The following is a 22,575-nucleotide window of genomic DNA, read 5'->3' on the forward strand; positions in this document are numbered from 1 at the left end:
TAGGAACAGTCTGGAGAGATGGTTCAGAAGGTAAGAGTACTGACTGCTCTTCCAGAGGACCTAGGTTCAATTCCCAGCACCCACGTGGTACCCCACAACCATCTGTAACTCTAGTTTTAGGGGATTTGGTGTTGCTTGTCCCCTCAGAAGGCACTGCATGAACAAGGTACACAGACATATTTGCAAGCAAAGCACCCATATACATAAAATAAAATAAAGTAAATTAAAATTTAAAATCCAACCAGGCAAACAGACAAAACCACAGTAGGAAGATGAATGTGTTTCAGGAATGCAGCCATGAAATTGAACAGAAATGCAAAGGTCTTATGCCAGCAATTATTGGCAAGGATACTGAACAAAGAGAGCATGTGTATTGTAGCAGGTGTTAGGGGTGTGAAGTACTTTAGCCAATCTTGCTCTTAACATGGAGGGTTCGAACAGGCATGGTCTTGGTCTGTGCCTTTTGTTTACCACCTGATGTTTTCCCTTTTCTCACTCCCATTAAATTGGCAAAATTTTCTTTATTTTCTAGTTACTTTGCCTTTGCTACTTTGGGAGCTATGGGATGTATTTCCATTATTATAATAGATCTTTATAGAATTTAATGTAAAAAAATAAAATATAATTATCATAGACAGTTGCTGTACTAACTGTATTGGTTTTCCATTGCTGTCAGACTATCATGGACGTAGGAGCTAAAACAAAATAAATGGACTGTCTTGTCATTCCAGAGAACAGCAGCAACACTAGACTTCAAAGGTCCTTTTGTTTTCACAAAGCCAAGGTATTGGGAGGTGGAGCTGTTCTTAGGAGGCTCTAGCAAGAAACCCAATCCCAACTTTAGCTAGGTTGTCAATCAAGTTCAGTTCTTTGATAAGAACAAGATGGTGGGTGTGGCAGCTTTAAAAGCCTCTCTGGCTCTTATATCTTTGAGCTAGAAATAGTGTAAGGATCCTCTTTGAATGTTTGGTACTTTTCTGATAGTTGTTCTGACTCTAGCCAGAGGAAGTTTTTGTGTGTTTGTTTGTTTTACCTTGACCTGCATATCTTAAGGTTCATTATCTTCCTCGAATTCATTGAATTAGAAATGTCTTCTTTGATAAGTAATGTAGTATCCAATGTTAGGGTCCATGGCCTAGGGCTTCAGCTTCTTGGAAACTCCTTCACATGGACTGTGGCTGTCAGGCTGTGTCAATTAATTCTAAAAATGTAGACAGTCCTCCAGAGTCTCTCTGGCTTAATGCACACCGCACTTCCAGTCAAAAGACCTCTCTCTTTTCTTGTCTGAAATATTTTGTCATTTCTTTTATATATATATCTAATACTTTCATATCCTTATCTGTCTTCCTTCGCTTCTACCTTTCTCTCAATCTTTTTCTTAGTTGTTACTTAGTCAGTTGCTCTATCTGTGATAGGAAATATTGTACACACAGTTGCCATTAACACTGCGTTGGCAAATACAAAATTTATTGTTTCTGGGAGAATCCAGTCTTTGAGTCTCTGATCATTACACTTTCAGTCAACTTATCAACAGATGACCTTGTTTGATTTATATTTCTATTTGAGGATACCATATTTAATAGATATTGTTGGCTCATTAACATTGAACTCCTGCATAACAGCACTATATAGTTCAAGACTCAAGGAATTTTATCTAACTACCGTGCCCTCTAGAAGGTACTCCATAACCTGCATGAGAAACAAAAGACAACACTTCATTGTTATGCTCATGGGCCATTTTAAGCAAGAAAACCACTCCGAGAGCAGCACAAAAATTAATGGAGAAAATGTGCCACTAAATAGATAAAACAAAAAACACACATCAATGGTGTGAGAGCTGACTCAAGGAGACAATGTCACCTTGTTCAACACCAGCTGGGAACACAACCTCAGATTTTTTCTCTGCCCTTTCCTTGTCTGCAAATGACCACAAAAGCACACCACACATATTTATGTGGGTATTGCAAACACATTTTAGCAACTAGGCAAATTTAAAATGGCCCGCACTCATGAATAAATCAATTTTGATAACTTTGTCAAACCGTTTCACACAGTTTTATCTGAGGTAAATATTAATTTCATTGCCATTTTTGGTGTTGTGTTTCTTTCGAGTGTTTTGGAATTTTTATTGTAGACTGAGGATAGTCTTTCCCCTGTTCTAATAGTTTCATGATGATCTCTATATGGTTCTTACAATTCCCAGTCCAGAGTCAGATACTATACTGGAATTTGGGGATTTGTGCCACAATAGAAATTTTTAAGTCCAACCTTAGAGTCACGATGTGGCTTGACATGATTCAGTTTATGGTCATATCTACATTTTTTAGCTGGTTTTTCTTAGACCTCTAACTACAGACAATGCCTTCATCCTAAGCAATGCCTTTTTTCTAATAAGAGTCTTATCCAAGTTTCTGGCATCAAGTTCCTCACCTAGACTGCATCCTGTCTCTCCTGTGAAGTAAGCTGAGCTCTAGTTGTCCTCAGGGGGTGAGAATGCTGCTGATCTTTGCACACTCCAAGACTTGAAGCTTGCAGCTGCACCATCAGCACAGATCACTAGCTTTCGTGTATGAACCATTTGTGGTATATAGAATTTTTATCCAGATTTTGAAACTGGATAGGATACTCTTTTGACTTTTATTATTTTATGCAAGTTTGATATTGTTACCTGTTCAAAATGGGAAGAATTAAAAGAACTCAATTTTATTGATTTTGTTTTGCTATTTTTATATAGCTCATTTTATTTTTCATTGGGTTATTAGAATATTTTTTAATCTTTCTTCTCATCCTTCCTCCAATTCCAAAACTTTTGAGAGGAGGAAAAGCCTATACAACCTTTTGTATTTTCATTTTCTCCCAGGGCAATGCTTTGCACATAGTTCATAAGATCTATTGAATTGAATTAATGTCAATTGAATATGATTTGAGAATAGTAACTTTCTTCCCTAGAGGTCTTGGGGAAGGCCAGTGGCCTTCGAGCCTGCCTATCAGAATGCAGGTTCTTTGAAATGCTATGTGATACAGAACTCTGCCTCATCAGAAGCCTTAGATCAGCTGTAGATAACCAAAGTAAGTGAGTGCATAGCTGGTGTGCAAGAACAGGGTTGCACATCAAGAAAGTGGCTATCTGGGGCTCATGCAGTCACCATGGCCCAGTTCTTCTATATTGATTGAGAGGTTTATGTGAAGCAGTTTCAAACCTATAGTAATTCAAACAACATCGCTTTGACTGCTACTTTTAAGGGAGAAAAAAAGTAAGGTTTTAAGTGATACACTTTGAAATAGACTGCTAAATTATTTTAAATTTTCTGTTTGGGTAAGAAAAGCTTTTATACTAAGTATATCATTGGAGAAAAGGAGCCTGGAAAATGCAGGAAGTAAGTGGGGCTACATTGTGAAGGCTCAATGGAAAAGAAATGTTACCAATGCCTTTTCACCTTTTTCTCTCTCAAGACCATGTTTTACTCAGAACCCTGAACTTCACTGGGAACTTGAACCACATATACTCTCTGAAAGCCATATTGGGTACTGCTTATAGCAAGATTATAAGGAAAATGTACTGAGACCTCAAAGAGACCTCTTAAAAGTCATAACTTTTTCCATAAAGAGGATATTTAAAATGCAAAAAAAAAAAAAAAAAAACCCAAAACACAGAAGGCTATGTTCCCAGAATAAAGTGTCACAGCATCGTGGAAAAGCTAACTTGTTAAGTAAACAACGGCCCCACTCAAAATACTTGACTCAAAGGCCTGAGGGTGACCTCTCAGAAAGATCTGTTACTTGACCTTTCACATCTCTTCGTGTTCATCAGAAGACTTGATGTTGCTTATCGTTTTTTTTTTCAGTTTATGGAAACCAGGCACAAGCAAGTACCTGCAAGTTAGGAGCCTCTGCGTGGCAGCCTGTTCGGTTTCATTCCACAGGGCGCCCTGCCAAGGGATGAACTGCAGTAGTCATTTCTCTCTAAATCACTGTCAAGACCCTGCTTCAAGCTGCTATTTGGTTCACCGGAGGCCAGCACACAGCCTGTGGAATCCAGAAACTGGGGGCTGGGAAAGGCGATTCTGAAGAGGACTGACTTACACATTTATATCTTCTCGACAGGCAGAGAGGATCCCTGGAAAGGGAACAGGGGCGGGGTGCGGCTAGTAGTGAGGATTTGGGGGTGTTTTCAGCTAGGGTGCTTGGATTTTCAATTCCTCCTGTATTTAATTTGCACACATAAAGTTCGCAGCAGTTCAGATGCTTTTAGCCTGGTGGGATTGTAATTGCCACAATAAACTTGAATATCTCTTTCCTTCTAAAAAATCGTATGTTGTTTTTTAAAAATGCTTGGCCTTTAAAAGCCTCTTCTCGTTCAGTTTTGTTCTTTGCTAAGTAAGAGTTAGCCTAGATCATCTCCTGCCTGTCTTATAGGGTTAGCAGCACAGGGTTTGATATTTATGAATCTGGCAGGGTAACGTTAAGCTATTTTTCTTTAAGTGCTTCAATTTCTCTATCAGTAAAATTGAGGTAAAACCCATTTTTCAGTTGTGAGAACTAAATAAGCTGGGGGTGAAAGTCATTAGACCCCATGACTGACATATGACAGACATGAAAAATGTCTGGATTCCTTTCTTCTGCTGGTATGTTACATCTGTAACTCTGGATTATATGATCAGTTTTGTCTGTCACTTTAAGGAAGAGGGGTGTGGCACAGAGCAAGTATCGCCTTTGCTTATTGGCCTTTTGGCAAAGATCAAGTGAGAAACTATTGCTGTTCGTGTGAGACTATGGAGACCCATATCTGCTTCCCCCAATATGATCCAAGTCTATAGAATAATGGATTCATCCTTGAATTCTACTTTTCAGTTAAAGCTTAACCAATAAAGATTTCGGTTTGCAGAAAGTCCTTCAGTTAACATGGTACTATTATTAATGAGAGGCAGACCTGCAACAGGTCTATCTGAACATTCGGCCTCGGGTATTCCAGTCTGGCACCAGTGAGGGAAGCAAACCCTGGGACTGACAGTACATGCTTGCCGTGACTGTCCATTCACATGAACGCAATACAGCCTTCAGAAGAAGTACTTCCATTTCCTCTTGGCCAGCATCATGGGAGTGAGATGACCCAGCTGTCATCTACAAATGCTGGCTTATTTTTGTCCAAAGCCACCCTCAATCATCATCAACACGCCTCTAACAGTCCCTGAGAAGGTGTTTGGTAAAAAAATCAAGTGTGATCAATTTAGAGGAAACAATACCGGAAAGATGCCATCATGCAGAAGCCAGATGTATTATTTTATTTGTTAGCATTTTATCTAAGCTCTGCCTCACAGGTGCCTGACTCACTATAAAAGGGGATGATCGCCCTCTCCTCTCCTCTCTCTCTCTCTCTCTCTCTTGATTTCTTACTCTAGCTTTGTCCTCTAATCCATTCCCCTTGGTTCCCATTCCCCTCCCTCCTCTCATGGCCAGCCTCTACTTCTCTGCTCTCTCTCTCTCTCTCTCTCTCTCTCTCTCTCTCTCTCTCTCTCTCTCTCTCTCTCTTATCATTGCCTGCCTCATTTCTCATGACTACACCTCTACCCGAGCATATTCTCTTTCTCTTATCTTTTTATAAAACACAACATTTGGTGCCAGACTCACAGGGGCAGTGATGGAGAGACGCAGATCAGAGGAATTGTGGATGACAAGGAGCAGCTTCCTGGCATCCCCAGGATCATGACCAGAGCAAGGACACTGAGACGGGCACTCTGGGCCCATAGAAGGAGCTGGCATCTGCTCTTCAATACTCTCTTTTATATCTTCTGTAATTATTTGGAGCTCTACGTACACCTTGAGTTAAGTGTGGGGATGCAACCATGTTTATCTGGGGGATTCAGTTGTTGAAAATGTGCACTTTCCATGAATGTTGATGCTGATGGGGTTCTCTTGGTTTCTGTTTCCCTGCTTCCCACCCTCTCTAAGATTGCCACTTACTTTATCTTTGCCAAGCAGATGTCAAGGAAAAAGCCCAAAATTTACTGAGCACCGCTCACACACATATTTGTACCACTGCAATCTTTGTAAAGGAGATTACACCATTAGCAGAGCTGTTATTCTTGCATTATGATTTAGGAAACTGAGGCTACAAAATGTTAGAGAGATTTTTACCCCAAACACAGAATTTGTACCAAGTCTGAGGTCTTTCAACACTGCACTGTTTACACCAGACCTCTCCTGGGAGAGGTCAGGTTTGAGGGAAGGGATACAAAATTGAGAACACATGAAGGAGAAAGGAAAAGTGGGGAATTAGGAGTCCAATAAAGATATGTCAAGAAAAGCATTAGAAAGAAAGGAAATGTGGGGAGCAGTCAGGAGAAGGCTGAGGGAAGAAGAAAAGCAGAAGGCGCAGCCCATGAACATGGGGGGTACCCAGTTTGCTTGGCTAGCTGCCCAGCCATGACCACAGCAGAAAGACCTATAACCACAGGAAGGAATCTGTGAACCATTAAAAATTGTTTATTTCTTTATGCCACAAATGATAAAACAGTCATAAAATGCAACGGTTGTTTTCCTAGAGTAATTGCTGTGAATATATTTAACCATTATTCTGAATGCTCGGTGTTTAACTAGTATAAAAGCAACGATGTGTTTTGAACCAAAGTCAACCTCCAGTTGTCACACAGCACACTGTGTACACACTACAGGGATGAGAGACCCTGGGCTGATCTGTAGAAGGACATAATCTAGGCATTTTGACACCTTCCTGTAATCCCAACACCTGGGAGATAAAAATAGGAGATCAAGAATTCAGTCTTCCTTAGTTACAGAGGAAGTTCCAGGGGGGCCTGGGTTCCATGAAAGGCTGTCTAAAGCTCAAAAAGTAGAGCATTTTGTAATATGGGAGGATGTTGAAGAATGGTAGGGCTACCATAGTAAAGCCATAGGCTAAGTGTGCTAAATGTGTGATATTTATGCATATATATTCACACATAGCCCTGGAGACTGGGAGTTCAAGTTGAAGGTACCTGAAGTCATCCACTTCTCTGATCCATTAACCTATCTCTTTACACCCCCCCCCCACTTCTGATCCATATACCTGTCTCTACACCCCCCCTTCTCTGATCCATATACCTAAGCCATCTCAGAGACTCTCCAAGTACAAAGTACATATAGAATCTAGAGGAAGGAGACTTTGATCCCAAATTTCCTCTAGGCAAGTAGCAATCAACCTTCCTAATGCTGAGACCTTTAATACCATTCCCTGTGTTATGGTGACCTCCAACCATAAAACTATTTTGTTGCTACTTCCTAACTATAATTGTATTTACTGTTACAAATTGTAATGTAAGCATCTGATATGCAACCCCAAAGGGGTCCTGACCAACAGGTTGCAAACTGCTCCCTAAACCTACTGGAAAGAGCATGTCCTGGCCATCCTATACTGATTGATCTCAGAGATGATATCAGCAGAAGGGAATTTTCCTATTTTCTACTGCCTGGGACAAGGCATGAAGAAAGGATGGGCCTTGTGAGAAGCACATTTCTTTGGTCCATGCTTGAGGGAGTGAGTCAGCCACAAAGCGAAGCAGCCAGGATGCTGAGGGTAACCTTGGAAGCCCCTCTGATAGGTGGGGATCTTGAACATTTATTAGGAAGAAACCAACATTCTTTCCCTCAGAATTTCCTTCCCACTTAAGAGACTTTGTACTTGAGGTTAAGAAATCCCCCCGTGTCGTCTATATATTTTGCGAGAGGCTGGCTCGAAGCCTGGGGGAGGAGAAACACAGAGTGGGTGGTTAAAGCAACTAGTCAGTCTCCTCTTCCCAACAGAGCCCATCATCCTGAGTGAGTGGCCAGGAACGCCCCTATAAATAACATTCTGGGTGAGTCCAGATCTTAGCTCAGATAAATATCTCACCTCTTTCTGCACAATAGGCCCTGTGCTGCACCTCATAAAACCACAGACTAGGGTCTGAAGCAATCTAGGCCCCTTCATGCCTTGCCCTTCACACATACTAACTAGCCTCCAGTGTCACCTCAGAGAGGACTTCCTGACCACCCATGCTCAGCAGCCTCCTCACAGTTCTCTCTACCACACCACCCTGCTCTGTTTCTTTTCCCTAAAGCTTCTATTCTGTAAAATTGTCTTTATTCTTTGCTTAGATGTTTATTCTCTGTCTTCACCAGCCAAATTTAAATGTTATGAGAGTCTGGACTGCGTCTTTCTCTGTCATTAGCATATCCAGTGCCTAGATGGAGTGCCTGCAGCATAGTAGGTCTCACTTGGATTTGTTAAGTGAATTCCATTTCCATTTTTCAAAATCTCTCTTTCATTGTAGCTTGAAACGTAATCATCTCAACATTAAAGGATCCACTCAAATGATATTTTACTGTAGATGTCATTCATTCTTCATAAATGCAAATTTTTGTTCACAGCACTACTGATGACCTAGTAAGCTTTCTAAAGGATACCCATAGGGCAAAAGGAAAACACAACAGTTTCATTTATAAGTAGATATGTCCAAGCAACTTGTAAGTATTGGTGTCCTAGTCATTCAATACCAATATAACTCCAACAAAGAATTTTGCTGCACTATTTCCCCTTTTTCTTACCAATGGATGCAATTGTCTTTTGGGAACTTTACAGCTTCCCTAAGCTGAATCACATCAGGCAGTGTGCTGGATAGTTTTAGGTCAACTTGACACAGGCTAGAGTCATCTGAGAGGAGGGCACCCTGACTGAGAGAAAATGCCTCCAGAAAATTGGGTTGCATTCAAGACTATAGAGCATTTTCTTAATTAGTGTTTGATGTGGGAGGCCCCAGCCTCTTGTGAGTGGGACTATTCCTGGGATAGTCCCGGGTTCTATAAAAAAGCAGGTTGAGCAAGCAACGGTGAGCAAGCTAGTAAGCAGTACTCCTTCATGGTCTCTTCATCAGATCTTGCCTCCAGGTTCCTGCCCTGTTTGAGTGCCTGTCCTGAATTAATTCCTTTGATAATGAACAGTGATCTTGAAAATGTGAAACAAATAATCCCTTTCTTCTCCAAGTTGCCTTCATCATGGTATTTCATCACAGCAACAGTAACCCTAATTAAGGCAGACTGTGTCACTGTTCATCTGCATCTAGCACTGGCCACTTATTAATCTTGTTTAGAAAGCCTATGCTTCATTAAAGGAAAAGGTACTGTAGAGGGAAGAACAGTGTTTCAGAGGTTTGTATACTGTTCAGTGGGTGCCAAGTATATTGTCCCAGTGCTGTGGTTTCTTTTCACGTTGTTGATGTCCTAAGGCAGTTCTGAGTTTCCTGATTTCTCTACACTGGGCACCATATGCACATATGATAAACAATCAGATAGTGTTCTGATGGGACCTTTTAGCTTCCTGTGTTCACCTCCATGTGGACATCACACATCATACTTTATTCGGTTGTGTGTTAATGGCTTTGCCTGACATAACAGACTTTTATTTCCTCAAGGATAGGTGTCCGACATTTATCCTGATAGAAGCAGCTCCTAGAATCTGCAGTGCAGGATATGGAGTACCTCAGATGGGATGATGCAAAGCATAGACTCCCATAGATGGTTTTACCACCTCTGTCCAGACTACAGGGATATGCCACTGTTATGAACTCCAAAAGTTGTTTCAAAATCTGAACGAGAAGGGCCTGTGTCAGAGCTATCATTACTCAAGCTTTTTATATTTGGCCTTGGATATAAAGCAGCAAGTATTATGTGACTTTATTCTATGCAAGAACTGCCTGTGATAAGTGGACATGTGGATCAGGTGGGAATCACACCATTAACAATGCTGTGCATTTCATGACCTTTCACAGCCTCAAAAATGAGAACGACTAGTTAAATAGATGGTCAAGCTGCAGCAAGTTGAGAACTCCACTCCACTCCACTCCACTCCATTCCACTCCACTCCACTCCACTTCACTCTACTCCACTCAGTGTTGGCTCTCCTTACTTTTGAGTCTATTACTGGCTATAAATGCTTCCACTGTGTTATAATTGACTATGTTCTACCACTGATATCTTTATTGATCTGTATTTATATTCAAATCCAGTACAACTTACATAGGCTTTATGTGAACTCAGAAGTTTAAGCTAGAAGGATGCATAAGGTTACTTGGTTCAACGTTCACATTATTTGGGACATAGAAGCAGAAGGTGAAAGAAAGTCATAAGCTTGCCAGGTTCACTGTGTTCTCTCTGGCCATAAGAGCTGACACCATTGTCTTCCGGAAAAAAAAAAAAATACTGCCCATTAGATATTCCAGAGCAACTGTGCTGGAGCCTACAGTAAAATTATGTTAAATGGAGGATGAGTCAAAACAGATGAGAGAAAGCCCATCTCTAAAATACATTCCAAACCTTCCCATCAGTATGATGCTAGTCCAAGCAATTATGGACACTTACCCAAACTATTGCAAAATCTCCTAGTCTTCTACTTTCCCACCATTTTTACAAGTGAGTTGAAACAATGTCTGACTCATTGAAGAACAAGTTCAATTTTGTTCTCCCCTGCTTAAGTTTTCCCAGACACTTTGCAGGAAAATATAAGCACCTGGTAGTGCCTTGCATAGTCTAGCTGCTTCCAACTAAGAAAAACCTTAGTTTTTCTTGGCCTCCAACTCTCTTGCTCTCACTCAGGAGACTCTAGATTCACTTTATGGTTGCTTTATTACATTCTTTTGGACCTCAGAGCCTTTTCACTATCTGGTCAATGAAGGATGTTTGTCATGGAAAGCAACAGATGGTTTATTTAGGGGACTTACAACTCATACCTCAAGTAGGCTTTTTAATTATCCAAATCTGAAGCAACCACCAAGCCTCTGAGTTTCTTCACAGAATAGATTACAAGGTGATATTGTTGTGATCTCTTTCTTTTCCTCCCTTACCTTTTTTTCTCTCTTGAGACCCTGTTTTCTCTCTACAATTCTGAAGACTCCTCAATACCTCATGAATACTAGGCAAGCACTCTACTAATAAGCTATACCCATAGACATACCTTTTCTTTTAAATCATTTGCATGTTTCTAACGTCCTTCATTATAATAAAAGCTTAAGAAGAATTAGATTTTGTTTATCCATATATTCAAGGTTGTATACCATTTTGTTGATCAATAAATATTTTGTTTTAAAGATAGTAAAATATTTCAGGGGGTGAGGTAATCTTAATAAAGAACTGAATAGCACTAAGAGCTACCATAAGCATCTTGGCCCATTATATTGGAAATTTTGGTCACCATCCCCTAAATACCAATTCACATGTAGGCTAAGAAGGATGGAGATAAAGTCTAAAAACAATAAAGAAGTTTTCTAAATACTTGTGGGGTCAATTTAAAATGGTATGTGAAACTTAAAGGGTTCAGATTTGAAGTTCAATTTAAATAAAGAGTCAGCTCGAAAACCTGGATGGATTCAAGTACAGGGCTTCTCTGACCTATACATTTGCTTGAATGGTGTGCTAGTTTCATTGTTTATTTCCTTCAAATTCTCTAAGTCTTCTCTTTCAGGGAGGACTTTGCTGTCTTCTTAGAAATAAGGATACGACTATAAAATGGGCCGTATTGATAGATAGAGTCCTTTGAAATTGTATTAGTTGATTTTCTGTTGCTGTGATTAAAACAACTCAAAGCAACTTACAGAAGAAATCCTTTACTTTGCTCACAGCTCCTAAGGAATGAATCTGTCATGGGGTCTGGCATGGCAGATGTAGAATGCATGGCAGAAGCTCAGGAAGAAGAGAGAACACAGCTACAGCATTAAACACTAGATAACAAGAGTCAAGCGAGTTGGAGCTCTAAGCTCTCAAACTCAGCTCCTGATGCTACTTCCAGGAAGCTACACCTCTCAAAGGCTCCATAACACCCTTCAAATAGTCCCACCGAGCGTCTAAGTCTATAAATAGCTGAGTCAGGAGGAATCATGACTCAGGAAAATGAGTTTACCGTTTAAACCACCATAGGAATGAAAAGACTTTGGACTCGGTTAGAGCCAGGACTGTGAGAACTCTAGACTCTGTGGGGGACTTTAATACTTTTGTATTGATACATTTCATCATTTATTTTTATTTTGACTTATGTACATATGTGTATATCTGTGCATGTTTATGTGCACATGTGGAAACTGTCTACAAGTCCAGATAGGGGCATCAGATCCTCTTGAGCTGGAGGTATGGGTTTGTGAGACACTTGGACATGGGCAGCGGACCTCTCTGCAAGAGCAGCAAGTGCTCTTAACAGCTGAGCCAACTCTCCAGGCCCTGCCACTAAATTTATTAAAGTCTTGAAGCTGATTTTCTTTCTCAGAAAGACACAAAAATTGGAAAATATTTTCTGCTCTTTATCTTGATTTGGAGAGCTAGATTTTTCAAAAAAGTGTAGTATTTAACAATTTTACAAAGAAAAATAGTAACAAGTTGAATTTTTGAAGACATGGTGGTTCAGAAGTGTCTCAGAATGCTGTTTAGGGAAAAGGTGTATCCCTGAAAGCTGAGCTGGGAGACTTTCGGGTTGCCAAACTCAGCTGAATTGTCCTAAACAACTCAAGTATAAATTTAGGAATGTGAGTATGGAGAAAAGCTGTTCTTAGGAGATTTATTCATTCATTTATTTATTTATTCAATGGCAATGCTGCTTTGTCACAGCCAAGATCCAAGAAGAAAAAATCCTTCAATTATTTGAAGACTTTCCATGCTCATAAAACAATCAGTATCAGTTTGATTCTCCAAGCTATAAAAATTGGGCTCATGTAATACTGTAACTTGAAAGTGACTTGAGGTCAGAGTAGGCCTGCGTTGGCACATGAAAGTTCTCAAAAAATACTAATATTACATAACTAATGCTAAAGAAGTTATGAAAATTTCTCCAGTATTTTAAAGACAGGACAGTCTGCTCCTTAAGATGTTGACAATTTGCCTACAGAATACAGCCAAGGCTATTTCGGCTAGCCTATACACTCAACAGGCAAGGAGGACAATAAAGAGAATCAAGTCACAGAACGTTTGTTTAAAAACTAAACAAACAAACAAACAAAAACAAGCAAAAACCAAACCTGTTATCTAAGCTATTTCTACCAAGAATGAGGGGCCAGATAAAACCAATAAACTTACCAAGGCATCTTTTCATACCATTTCGAGAGGTTTTGGTTGTAAGCCTAGCTTTTTGCAAGAGTGAGACATCCATCTTTCCAATTTCTTTGTACCATTACTTGAACAGATGCGGTCTATTCCATCTAAAGAATGTAGAATCTGTCGTCTTTGTTTCCACCAGCCAACAACTGAATGATGTTTGTATGTGAGGAGAAAAGTGTGGGTGATGATGACAGACAGCGTATTATCCGGCATCTTCTATCCTAAGTGAAAATGAGAATCTAGCTACACAAAGATTTCCATCAAATAACTATGCTTACTCCCCAGGATCAAACCTGGTTTCCTGTATGTTCTCTGCAGACATTTAAAACCTGACAGAGCACTTTCCAGTGGTTTTACTCCATCATGCCTGTTGTAGCTTCAGTGTTTCTCAGTATTTCTGCAAATATTCCAGCCTGTCAATCTATTGGACCTTTGCTGCCCAACACTTGTATCTTGAGTACTCATCTCTCCTCTGGCCAATCTAGGACTTTGCATTTACTTTCTCATTTTCAACTTGTGTTTGTCTTCTAAGAGTGACCTATGTAGCTTTTCCATTTGTCAAGAAGACTTGATTTATCACCTGTCCCTTATGTGAAAAAGTGTGGTATGGCTCAGTTCTGTTTACCTGTGAGTATGACTCCTCAGAAGTCCCATATTGGATGCAAACAAGCAAGAGTCCCTTGAATCTGCACATGAGATATTTCTTTTGTACATTTTCTAAAAATTATACTGGTGTTTGAATAGCCTCTGAAAGCTATATTGAAATTTAATTTCCATTGTTACCATACGACGAGTAATTGTGTTCTTGTCAGCTCAGTCCATTTGTCCTGACTTGCCCAAACTGCTCTTGACAGATGCTGGGACCCAGTTCCCGAACTTCTCAGTCATCAGCACCAGATTCCAGATGAACCTGTACTGTTTATAAACTGCCCAACCCATGGTACTCTGTGCACAAAAATAGAGCCATATAAATAGCTCATACCCATCTGTAAATTTATGTTAAGGAGATACAAAATTGGACTTGAGAGAGATAGGTGGAAAAAGGTCGAGGGGCAGAACTGGAGGCAAGAGGCAAAGAGGAGATTCTGAGGAGGAATCAAGATAGAGCAGGAGAAAGAGGATCTAGATTCAGGTATACTTACTTGTTGATAGGCAAATATAAATATTTTTAAGGAATTCTATAGGTCTTTCAATCTCATATAGAAGGGCAGTTTGTATCTTTGTTTATTGGATGTAATATTATTGTGTAGAGGGTTTGTGGGTTGAGGATTTAATATATAAACCTGCTTGAAAAGCTATTGGGCTTTGGAGTCATGTTTGTGCCGGGTGATGGAGGAAAGAAACATGCTGGCGTGGTCATATCCACATGGGACAGAAACAACAGGGGCGGTGGAGTGAACCACGCCTGAGTTCTTAAAGTTGGCCTAAAGTGCCAAGTTCTGTGGGGACCGAATGTGTGTGTTTGGCTCTGCACTAGAGCAGCATCCTTGAAGTGAGACCACAGGGGCAATAAAAGAATAAACCATCATTTTAATATTTACTGCAACACCCATCCACCACATTTCTTCAGTAGCATACTTCTTTATTCTGTCCCAATTTTCTTTACTTCTTAATAAACTATGGATTCGTGAGAATGGGACTTGGTTGAGAGGAGGGAGGGGGCTGTGATTAGGCTGTAAAGTAAATAAGAAATAATTATTATTTTATGTGCATTAAGTGTTTTCCTGCATATATGCCTGTGTATATTTGTGTCTGGTGCCTGCAGAGACTAGAAGAGATTATGGTATCTCCAGGGTAGTTCATTAGATGGTAATGAACTACCCTGTGAGTGTTGGAAACTGAACTCAGGTCCTCTGGAAGAGCAACCAGTGCTTATAATAACCACTGAGCATCCCTCTACCCCGCAACTATCTTATTTCTGATACCTGTTCTCACCCTTTATCTAGCATTCTGATAAACTTATTTTATACTCAGTAAATATTCATTAGAAGTTTAATATATGTTCACAAACAGTTCTAGTCCCCAGGAACAACAGATAGACCAAAATGAATGAGGTTCTTGAGTATGCAGATACACACAGCAAAAGTATCTAGTAATGTGGATTTGAGTAGAGAAAAATTCTGTAAAGAACATTGAGTGATGCTTGGTGCAGGGGTGCACATCTTTAATATTATCACTTGGGAGGCAGGTGGGAGTGGGAGAAGCAGGCTGATTTCCATAGGTTTTAGCCTGGTCTACATAGCAAGTTCCAGGCCAGCCAGGGCTACAGAGAGAGACCCTGTTTGAATACTTCCTGGAGCTGAGTGGTAAGATTAGGAAAGATAGTCCAGAAGGCCACTCTAAGGAAGGGACATGTCACCTGAATTAAACATGAAAGTGCCAATCGAGGAAATAATAATGAAGACCTTCCTGAACAGAGGGATTAGGGTACAAGGATCTCACGACACGTGCTTATCTCTTTGCTTCCTTTACTCCAGCTACACCCCAACTTCAGACACATGTCTGCTTCTGCCTGCTCGTGCACAGAATTAATTAGCTTAATTCCTCTAGATGAGTTTCCTCCCATAGCTAAACTTTCATACGTTGTCTTTCCCATATATTACTGGATCCAGCACAATTCAACTCTTGCTACAGAACTTATTCTCTGAAGGTGAAATCCTGCACCATATCTTCAATTCAGACTCCCCTGTGCTCCCCTGTGACCATCAAGCCCATGAACTTGGAAGCTAACGTTCAAAGCTTTTCATAATATGACCTTAAACTGCCTTTCAACTCTTTTCTGCATGTTGGCAGGCACAAGTTACTAACGTGATTGCACAGTACACACTTTCATACTTCTGCCTCCAAAGAGGCCCACAGTGTTCACTCTGTTGAAGTAAATGTCATCTCCTCACACACAGCACGGGCCAGTTGTACCCCCCGCCTTGGGGTTCCATCTCACTCCATCTTTTCCTTTAATACCCTTTAAAGTCCTCTGTTGTCATCCCAAACAACTTCATCCCAACTGGCACTTGTCATGTTTGCCCAGACATGAGGTTATATGTCCATCTCTCTCTCTCTCCCCACCGCGTACTGGGCAGCAGATGTTGAGAACAGTGACCACGTGGTATTTATTCCTGTGCGAGCACAGTGCCTCACACGTAGCCAGCATTAAATGCTTGCCGGACAGAAAAAGGCATTCAGCAAACCTGAATTTGATTAATATTTATTTCAGGATACTCCAAGTGTTCTCTCTCTCTCTCTCTCTCTCTCTCTCTCTCTCTCTCTCTTTCTCTCTCTCTCTCTCTCTCTCTCTTATCATTGCCTGCCTCATTTCTCATGAGAGTTGTATATGAAAAGACAGAGCAGGGAGAAATGCAGTTTGTTTTGAAACAGTCTAATTAGTTTTAATCTGGTTGGATGATTAAGAGCTTATCCTGAGGAGCATTTGAAATGATTGGATAATCAGTATAAAATTCAATAAATAACTGTTTGTGAACTATTAATTGATTGGCTTTCCGCTTAGGATTCATAAAACTCCTTAACATATCCCAGGGCTGAAATATTACAATCTCAAACCAAAGGAGCTCACACTTACCACATTACTGCATGTTCTGTATCGAATATTTCTTCCTTCACAGCTCCTACGTCACAAAAAAGAGAAAAAAAATAGCAAATTTTATTATAACCTATGAACAACTCGAAGTTTGGACTAATTTTCTCTCAGAATTTACCCTTAATATGAATAACAAGTCTTCACTTTTCTTCTAAGTAGATTCTTAGGTTATCAGGATTGTTGGCAAATATCTTTACTCCCTAAATTTTCTGGCTCTCTACTTAAATATTTTTGAAGATGCCATTAAATATACTTTAAAGACACTGTTTTGACAAGTATATAATATTTTATCAAATGATACAATTGATATATCCACACTCATTCTTAGTCATTTAAGGAATTTCAAAGGCTTCAATAAATGAAAGTTTAACAAACTATCCCCATGCACATGTTTTATCTCAGTTTCTCACTGCATCTTTAAAACAGATACATTTCTAGAAGCAGAATTACCAAACGAAGAGGAAGAAACTTGAGTGAGGCACTTGAAAATTATTGCCAACTTACATTCCATTAAGGGTGTGCTATTACATAGTCCTACCACCACCACATGGGAGTTCCCATTTCACTAAATCCTCATGAATAAAAATAATTGTTTTTTTGCTAAAACATTCAGTGATGACAATGGGTGTACAATAGTGCTCGACTCTTTTCAAATAAACCCACACTTTTCAGAAAGCAAGTAAAATGTTATGAAGATATGAGGGAATTATCATGCAACAGTGATTAGTCATGGAGTTCCAGATACCAGTTTAAGGTTGTTATATGTTTATTGGCTCTTCTGAAATAATGGAGCGATAAGGAATCATCATCGAATTCACTTTACAGATGAGATGATGTTTAAGAGGGTTGTCAGAACCCCACAAGTGCTTAGTGGTGCTGTGATACTGACACGGGCCACTTGGTTTCAGGACTTAGATGTATAATCAAGACTTTGCAATGCTCCTAATGCTTCCTAATCTTTCAATTCAGGAATCATTTTAGAGCTACTGTTACAGGCTATGAATGGAATGGCTTCATACTATGCTAAGTATGGAGTAGACTTGGTCATATAATTTTACATAAAAATAATGATTGTACTAAGTCTTAAAGATGTTAACAAGAATGAAATAGCATCTGAAAACACGATTACACATAGGCTGATTTAGGCATAAAGATTTTACTTCAGTCAAATTAAATGCTTTAATATACATTTAAAAAAAACTTAGAGAAGGAAGACATCTGAACTGTAGAAAAGGGAGACTTAACCTGGGGTCAATGAAATCGGCGATGCCTAGGCTCAGTGAACTTGAAATTGGCCCTTGGCCAGGCTGCTGATGCTGCCACAGTAGATAGCAACACCAAACATTCAGTTCAGATGAGGAACGTCCCTCATCTGATACCATGTTGGCCAAGACTCTTTCCAAGAATGGCCTAACTCTAATGGCTGCTGAGAGAGAGAGCATTAGCTCTGTTGACAGACATATGCTGATTCATGCTTGAATAGGCCCCTCGGAGGACTTTAGAACAGAAAAGGTATAACTCAATACTAGAAAAACTGAACTTTACTGAAAAAATTGAATTCTGTGTAATCTTGGCAGCAATAATGTCTCTTTTTCCATCTCTTTATTTTTATGTCTTAAATTTTTATTCAAGAAGATAACAACAACAAGAACAAAAAAAAACCAAACAAAAAAACTTCTGAGTCAGGCATTTAAAGATCAAAATCTTGTTTTTGCTTTTTTTGTTTGTTTTCTTTTAAACTTAAGTCAGCCTCTGACCCTGATCTTAGGATTTTAGTTTGGTCTCCCATCAGTGGCTTCAGGAGTGCCACCTTAAAGCTCCGTTTGAATGATGGGGCTATTGCAGTGAGTGCATTACACAAAACAAGACAAAGCAGCTTGAATGCACCTGCTCAAACAATTTAGATAAGTTTTCTTCTAGAGATTTTAACTACCTATGTAGTATTTACCAGAACAATCTTTGGAAATAGAAGTGATAGCATATAGTTTAAAAGATTAAATGAAATACTTTTGATTAAGGCAGACAAAGCAATAACAAAAATAGAAAATCCTTTTTATATTTTCTAAAGGATAACCCTTTATTATCTATCATTTAATATTGGTTTGTAAATTACTTATGATCTTAAACAACTTCTTTTTCCATGTTATACCACAATTTAATTGATTGTTCATTTAATTTGACAAAAATATGGTATTAAAGTGACAGAGTTCAAGTTTGACAAATCAATATATTAATACTATTATCAGTGATTGAACCTAGGATCTTGCACATGTTAGGCAAATGTTCTACTACTGATCATATCTCCAGCCTTGGTATTCATTATCGAAGGATATTATAGTAAGTGAATGATAAATTATATTTAAAAACACTCTGGTCTCCTGTTTGCATATCATCTTTAACTTTTCAACAACTGCAAAGTTGTGTTATTCTCACTTCACAAGTGAGGAAACTGAGGCAGAGTGTATTGATCAAACTCACAGCTATATACACAGAGAAGAGACCCAGGGATTTAGAACCCTAAGCCTGACTAACTCAAAAGTAAAACACCAGAAAAGAAACAAGATGTGAGAAGGATGTGTGGGATACTAATGCTAGATATGACTCACATCGTATCAATCTACGTGCTGCTTCTCAAGTCTGATAAATCTTCCCATAATGCAAACCTACACACACTGGAACATCTTCAAAAGAAACATGTTCATCAGTAACATGCCGTGTGAAGGACTTCAGTGCAGAGGAGGTCATTTTTAAACAATTAAATTTATTATTATATTTAAATATAGATCGCCCCCACCCCCATTTAACAGAGTGACTCTTTCACCACAAGATTTAATTTACTGTTGGGTTCTTTATCCGAGGCATTTTCCTAGATTCAACATCTCACCTGAGAATTAAGTAGCCCTTCCTTTTTATTCAAGTCTGTTACCCAAAAACATCGGAGTGGGCTCCTTCATGTTTAGGCAATGTAAAATTCAGCCCCAGAGATGAAAACCAACAGATCTTTCGATCCACGTAGTTTCTGAGAAATGTTACAGCGGTTCAGTGGAGCAGGGTTTACAACAACCTACTCTCCCAGCACAAACTGAAGCAAATGAACACAAACGTCGGAACACATTACATCGACTAGAAAGTCCCATGCTTGTCCATTCCAGCTCCTCACGCTTAGCCAGTCACTTAACTCCAACTCAAACTCCTCTCTCAAAGAATGGAAAAACACCCCAACCACAAACTGCTCTTTATGAGTTAATCAGTCTTCAATTCTCTTATAATGACATGAGTATGGACTCTGGGTAACTTTCTCTCTAACATAAAAGAAACCCTCAGACTCCTCTGAATCCTGGTGTGTGCTATTGTCTTAGTTCCAGTGGTCACAGTTCTGCCACCTAGGAAGACATTACAAAGACAGGAGGAGTGGCATCTCTAATGGGTTGATTCATACATGGGGCCCCCTTCAGCCAGCTTAGTTCACTTGAGAGCTGCAGAAGGGCTATGCCCTTACTCTCCCCAGCCTCAGCTGCTCTGAGATCACTTGCGGGAACCCAGTGCACATGCGTGAACTCTACTGGGAACAAGTCCTTTCAGGAGACTTCATGAGATCCCAAACCCCTCTGCCCTTGAAGAGACAGCCACTGGAACTTCTAGATGTTTGTAAATCTATCTCTAGGTGCCCATTGTCTTAATCTAGGTTCAAAGTGGATGCTGAAAACCTTGCCCAGAACTTGTGCCCACATGTACATCTGGGGGCATCTGGCCTTACCACACAGGGCAAACATATACAGGCGATGTAGGCCATGCATGGACATGATGTGGTAGTTTCAGATTCTAACCTTTCCCTTAAGCTCCATTTCATGTTTGCCTTCAAGCTGGATCTGCTCCTCCATACTTCAAAAAGTTCATAGTAATCTTTAGTGTACTTTCTTAAACAAAACGCCAAAGAATCTTAGTTTTATAGTAAAACATATTCAGGAAGGGCTTGTTCCAACAAGGGCCAATTAAGTACTGTCTTTTTAAAAGTGTCTTCACATATCCATGATTACGTTATATATCCAGTATATTCTATGCTTTGAAATAATTAGAAATAGTTCAAGTACGACTGTCTAGTGAATACTTTACTAATATTTGTAGATCTGAGTTTTCTTTAACAAACAGGAAGTGAATGCTCGTAGCTCTGGACTCGGACCCTGAGCCTTACATTCCCCCCATGCCTTTCTAGAATCACCTACTTCAAATGTTAAGAACTTTGCTTATAAAATTCTCCAATATTTGTAAATGTAATTTGGTAACATCTGCCTATAGAACCCAATTTTAGTGAAAGATATCTTTACTCTTCTTTATAGCTACATTTGAGGTTGCCACTGCCCACCGTCCCTCCAACTCTGCTCCACACCATTTGAGGTCAAACTTCCTTCATTCAACAAAGCCACTCAAATTCAGCAAACAATACAGCCCTAGTAGAAATCCAAAGATGCATTCTGCCTGATGCCATCTTTCAGATTAGTTGGTTGGGGCCAGACAGTTCTAGGTCACACCAAGGCATCACAGTCTGCTATAAGCTTCAAAGTAGCCTAATGAGCCAAAAGTATATATAGCGCACCTTAAATCTGCCTTTTCAAAGCAAATTTAAACTGACTGAGGGGCTGGTGGGAGTATAAATTAGGAACTGGAGTTACAAGCATTAGAGTTACATATTTTTGTAACCTCAGTTTTATATTTCAACACGTCTGCTCTATAACAACTTCTCATTATAAGAACATAGCAACTGCACTGCCAACTTGGGGATCCTGAGTTTTGTATACAGAGGGGAAAGGAGGGAGAGAGGGAGAGGGGGAAGGGGAGGGAGAGAGGAAGGGGGAAGGAGGGAGAGAGAGTTGGTGAAAGGAGAGGAAGTAGGAGAGGGAGAGGGAAAAGGAGGGAGTGAGGGGAGGGAAGGGAGAGAGGGGAAAGGGGACAGGGAGAGAGAGAGGGGGAGAGGGAGAGGGAGAGAGAGAGGAGGAGGAGTGGGAGGAAGAGGAGAGGAGGGGGAGGATGGAGAAGAGAGAGGGGAAGAGGAGAAGGAGGGGGGAGAAGAGAGAGAGGAAGAGGGAGAGGAGGGGAAGGGGAGAGGAGAGAGAGATTAAAATTTAATGTGGAGGCTATATTAGATAGAAATGGAGATTATATAGATTCAGGAAAAGCATTGTAAGCAGCAGTATAAGTCAGCCTTCCCTGTGGTTGTGTGATCTTCTTTCAACCCCAGACAATTAAGAAAGGTTTCTGGACTTTTTGGCAGATTCCTGAGACACAGTTAGGGGGCTGCAGCCCTGCAAAATTAAACTTAGAGATGCGTTAGACTGTTTTATCCTGAAGTTCTGAGTTTGTCTCAAGAGGTTCCAGTTGCTTTATTAGCTACTATGAATGTTTGGTATGTTCTAAATCACAAGTAGAAAAATTACTACCATGTTGTTATTCCCACCACTCCCAATTTGATGTCCCATACACATCCTCCTCTTTAAGTAAAGATGTGCTGCAACAAGGCAGCAAGTATTCACCAACATGGAACAGGGATACAAAAGCAAGGAGTACATATGTGTGCCGAGAGAGAGAGAGAGAGAGAGAGAGAGAGAGAGAGAGAGAGAGAGAGAGAGAGAGAGAGAGAGAGAGAGAGAGAGAAGAAGGAAGAAGGAGGAGGAGGAGGAGGAGGAGGAGGAGGAGGAGGAGGAGGAGGAGGAGGAGGAGGAGGAGGAGGAGGAAGGAGGAGGAGGAGGAGGAGGAGGAGGAGGAGGAGGAGGGAGGAGGAAAGGAGGAGGAGGAGGAGAAGAGGAGGAGGAGGAAGAAGAAGAAAGGAGGAGGAAGGAGGAGGAGGAGGAGGAAGGAGGAGGAGGAGGAGGAGGAGG

At 40.1% G+C, this 22,575-nt stretch overlaps 1 protein-coding gene across 2 annotated transcripts in view; it reads right to left on the reverse strand.

Moving 5' to 3' along the window:
- The window catches only part of ADAMTSL1 (ADAMTS like 1), a gene marked incomplete at its 5' end in the record, with an annotated part of 379,578 nt that overhangs the window by 307,029 nt on the left and 49,974 nt on the right, over window positions 1-22,575 (reverse strand). For both annotated transcript variants that reach the window (XM_080921555.1, XM_080921554.1), the window contains one exon: window positions 16,685-16,730. In XM_080921555.1, the coding sequence (XP_080777681.1) occupies window positions 16,685-16,730 (46 nt within the window). The remainder of the gene's footprint in view (window positions 1-16,684; window positions 16,731-22,575) is intronic.

This window comes from Micromys minutus, assembly GCF_963924665.1.
Source record: "Micromys minutus genome assembly, chromosome: 9".
In the NCBI taxonomy this organism is placed as follows: Eukaryota; Metazoa; Chordata; class Mammalia; order Rodentia; family Muridae; genus Micromys; species Micromys minutus.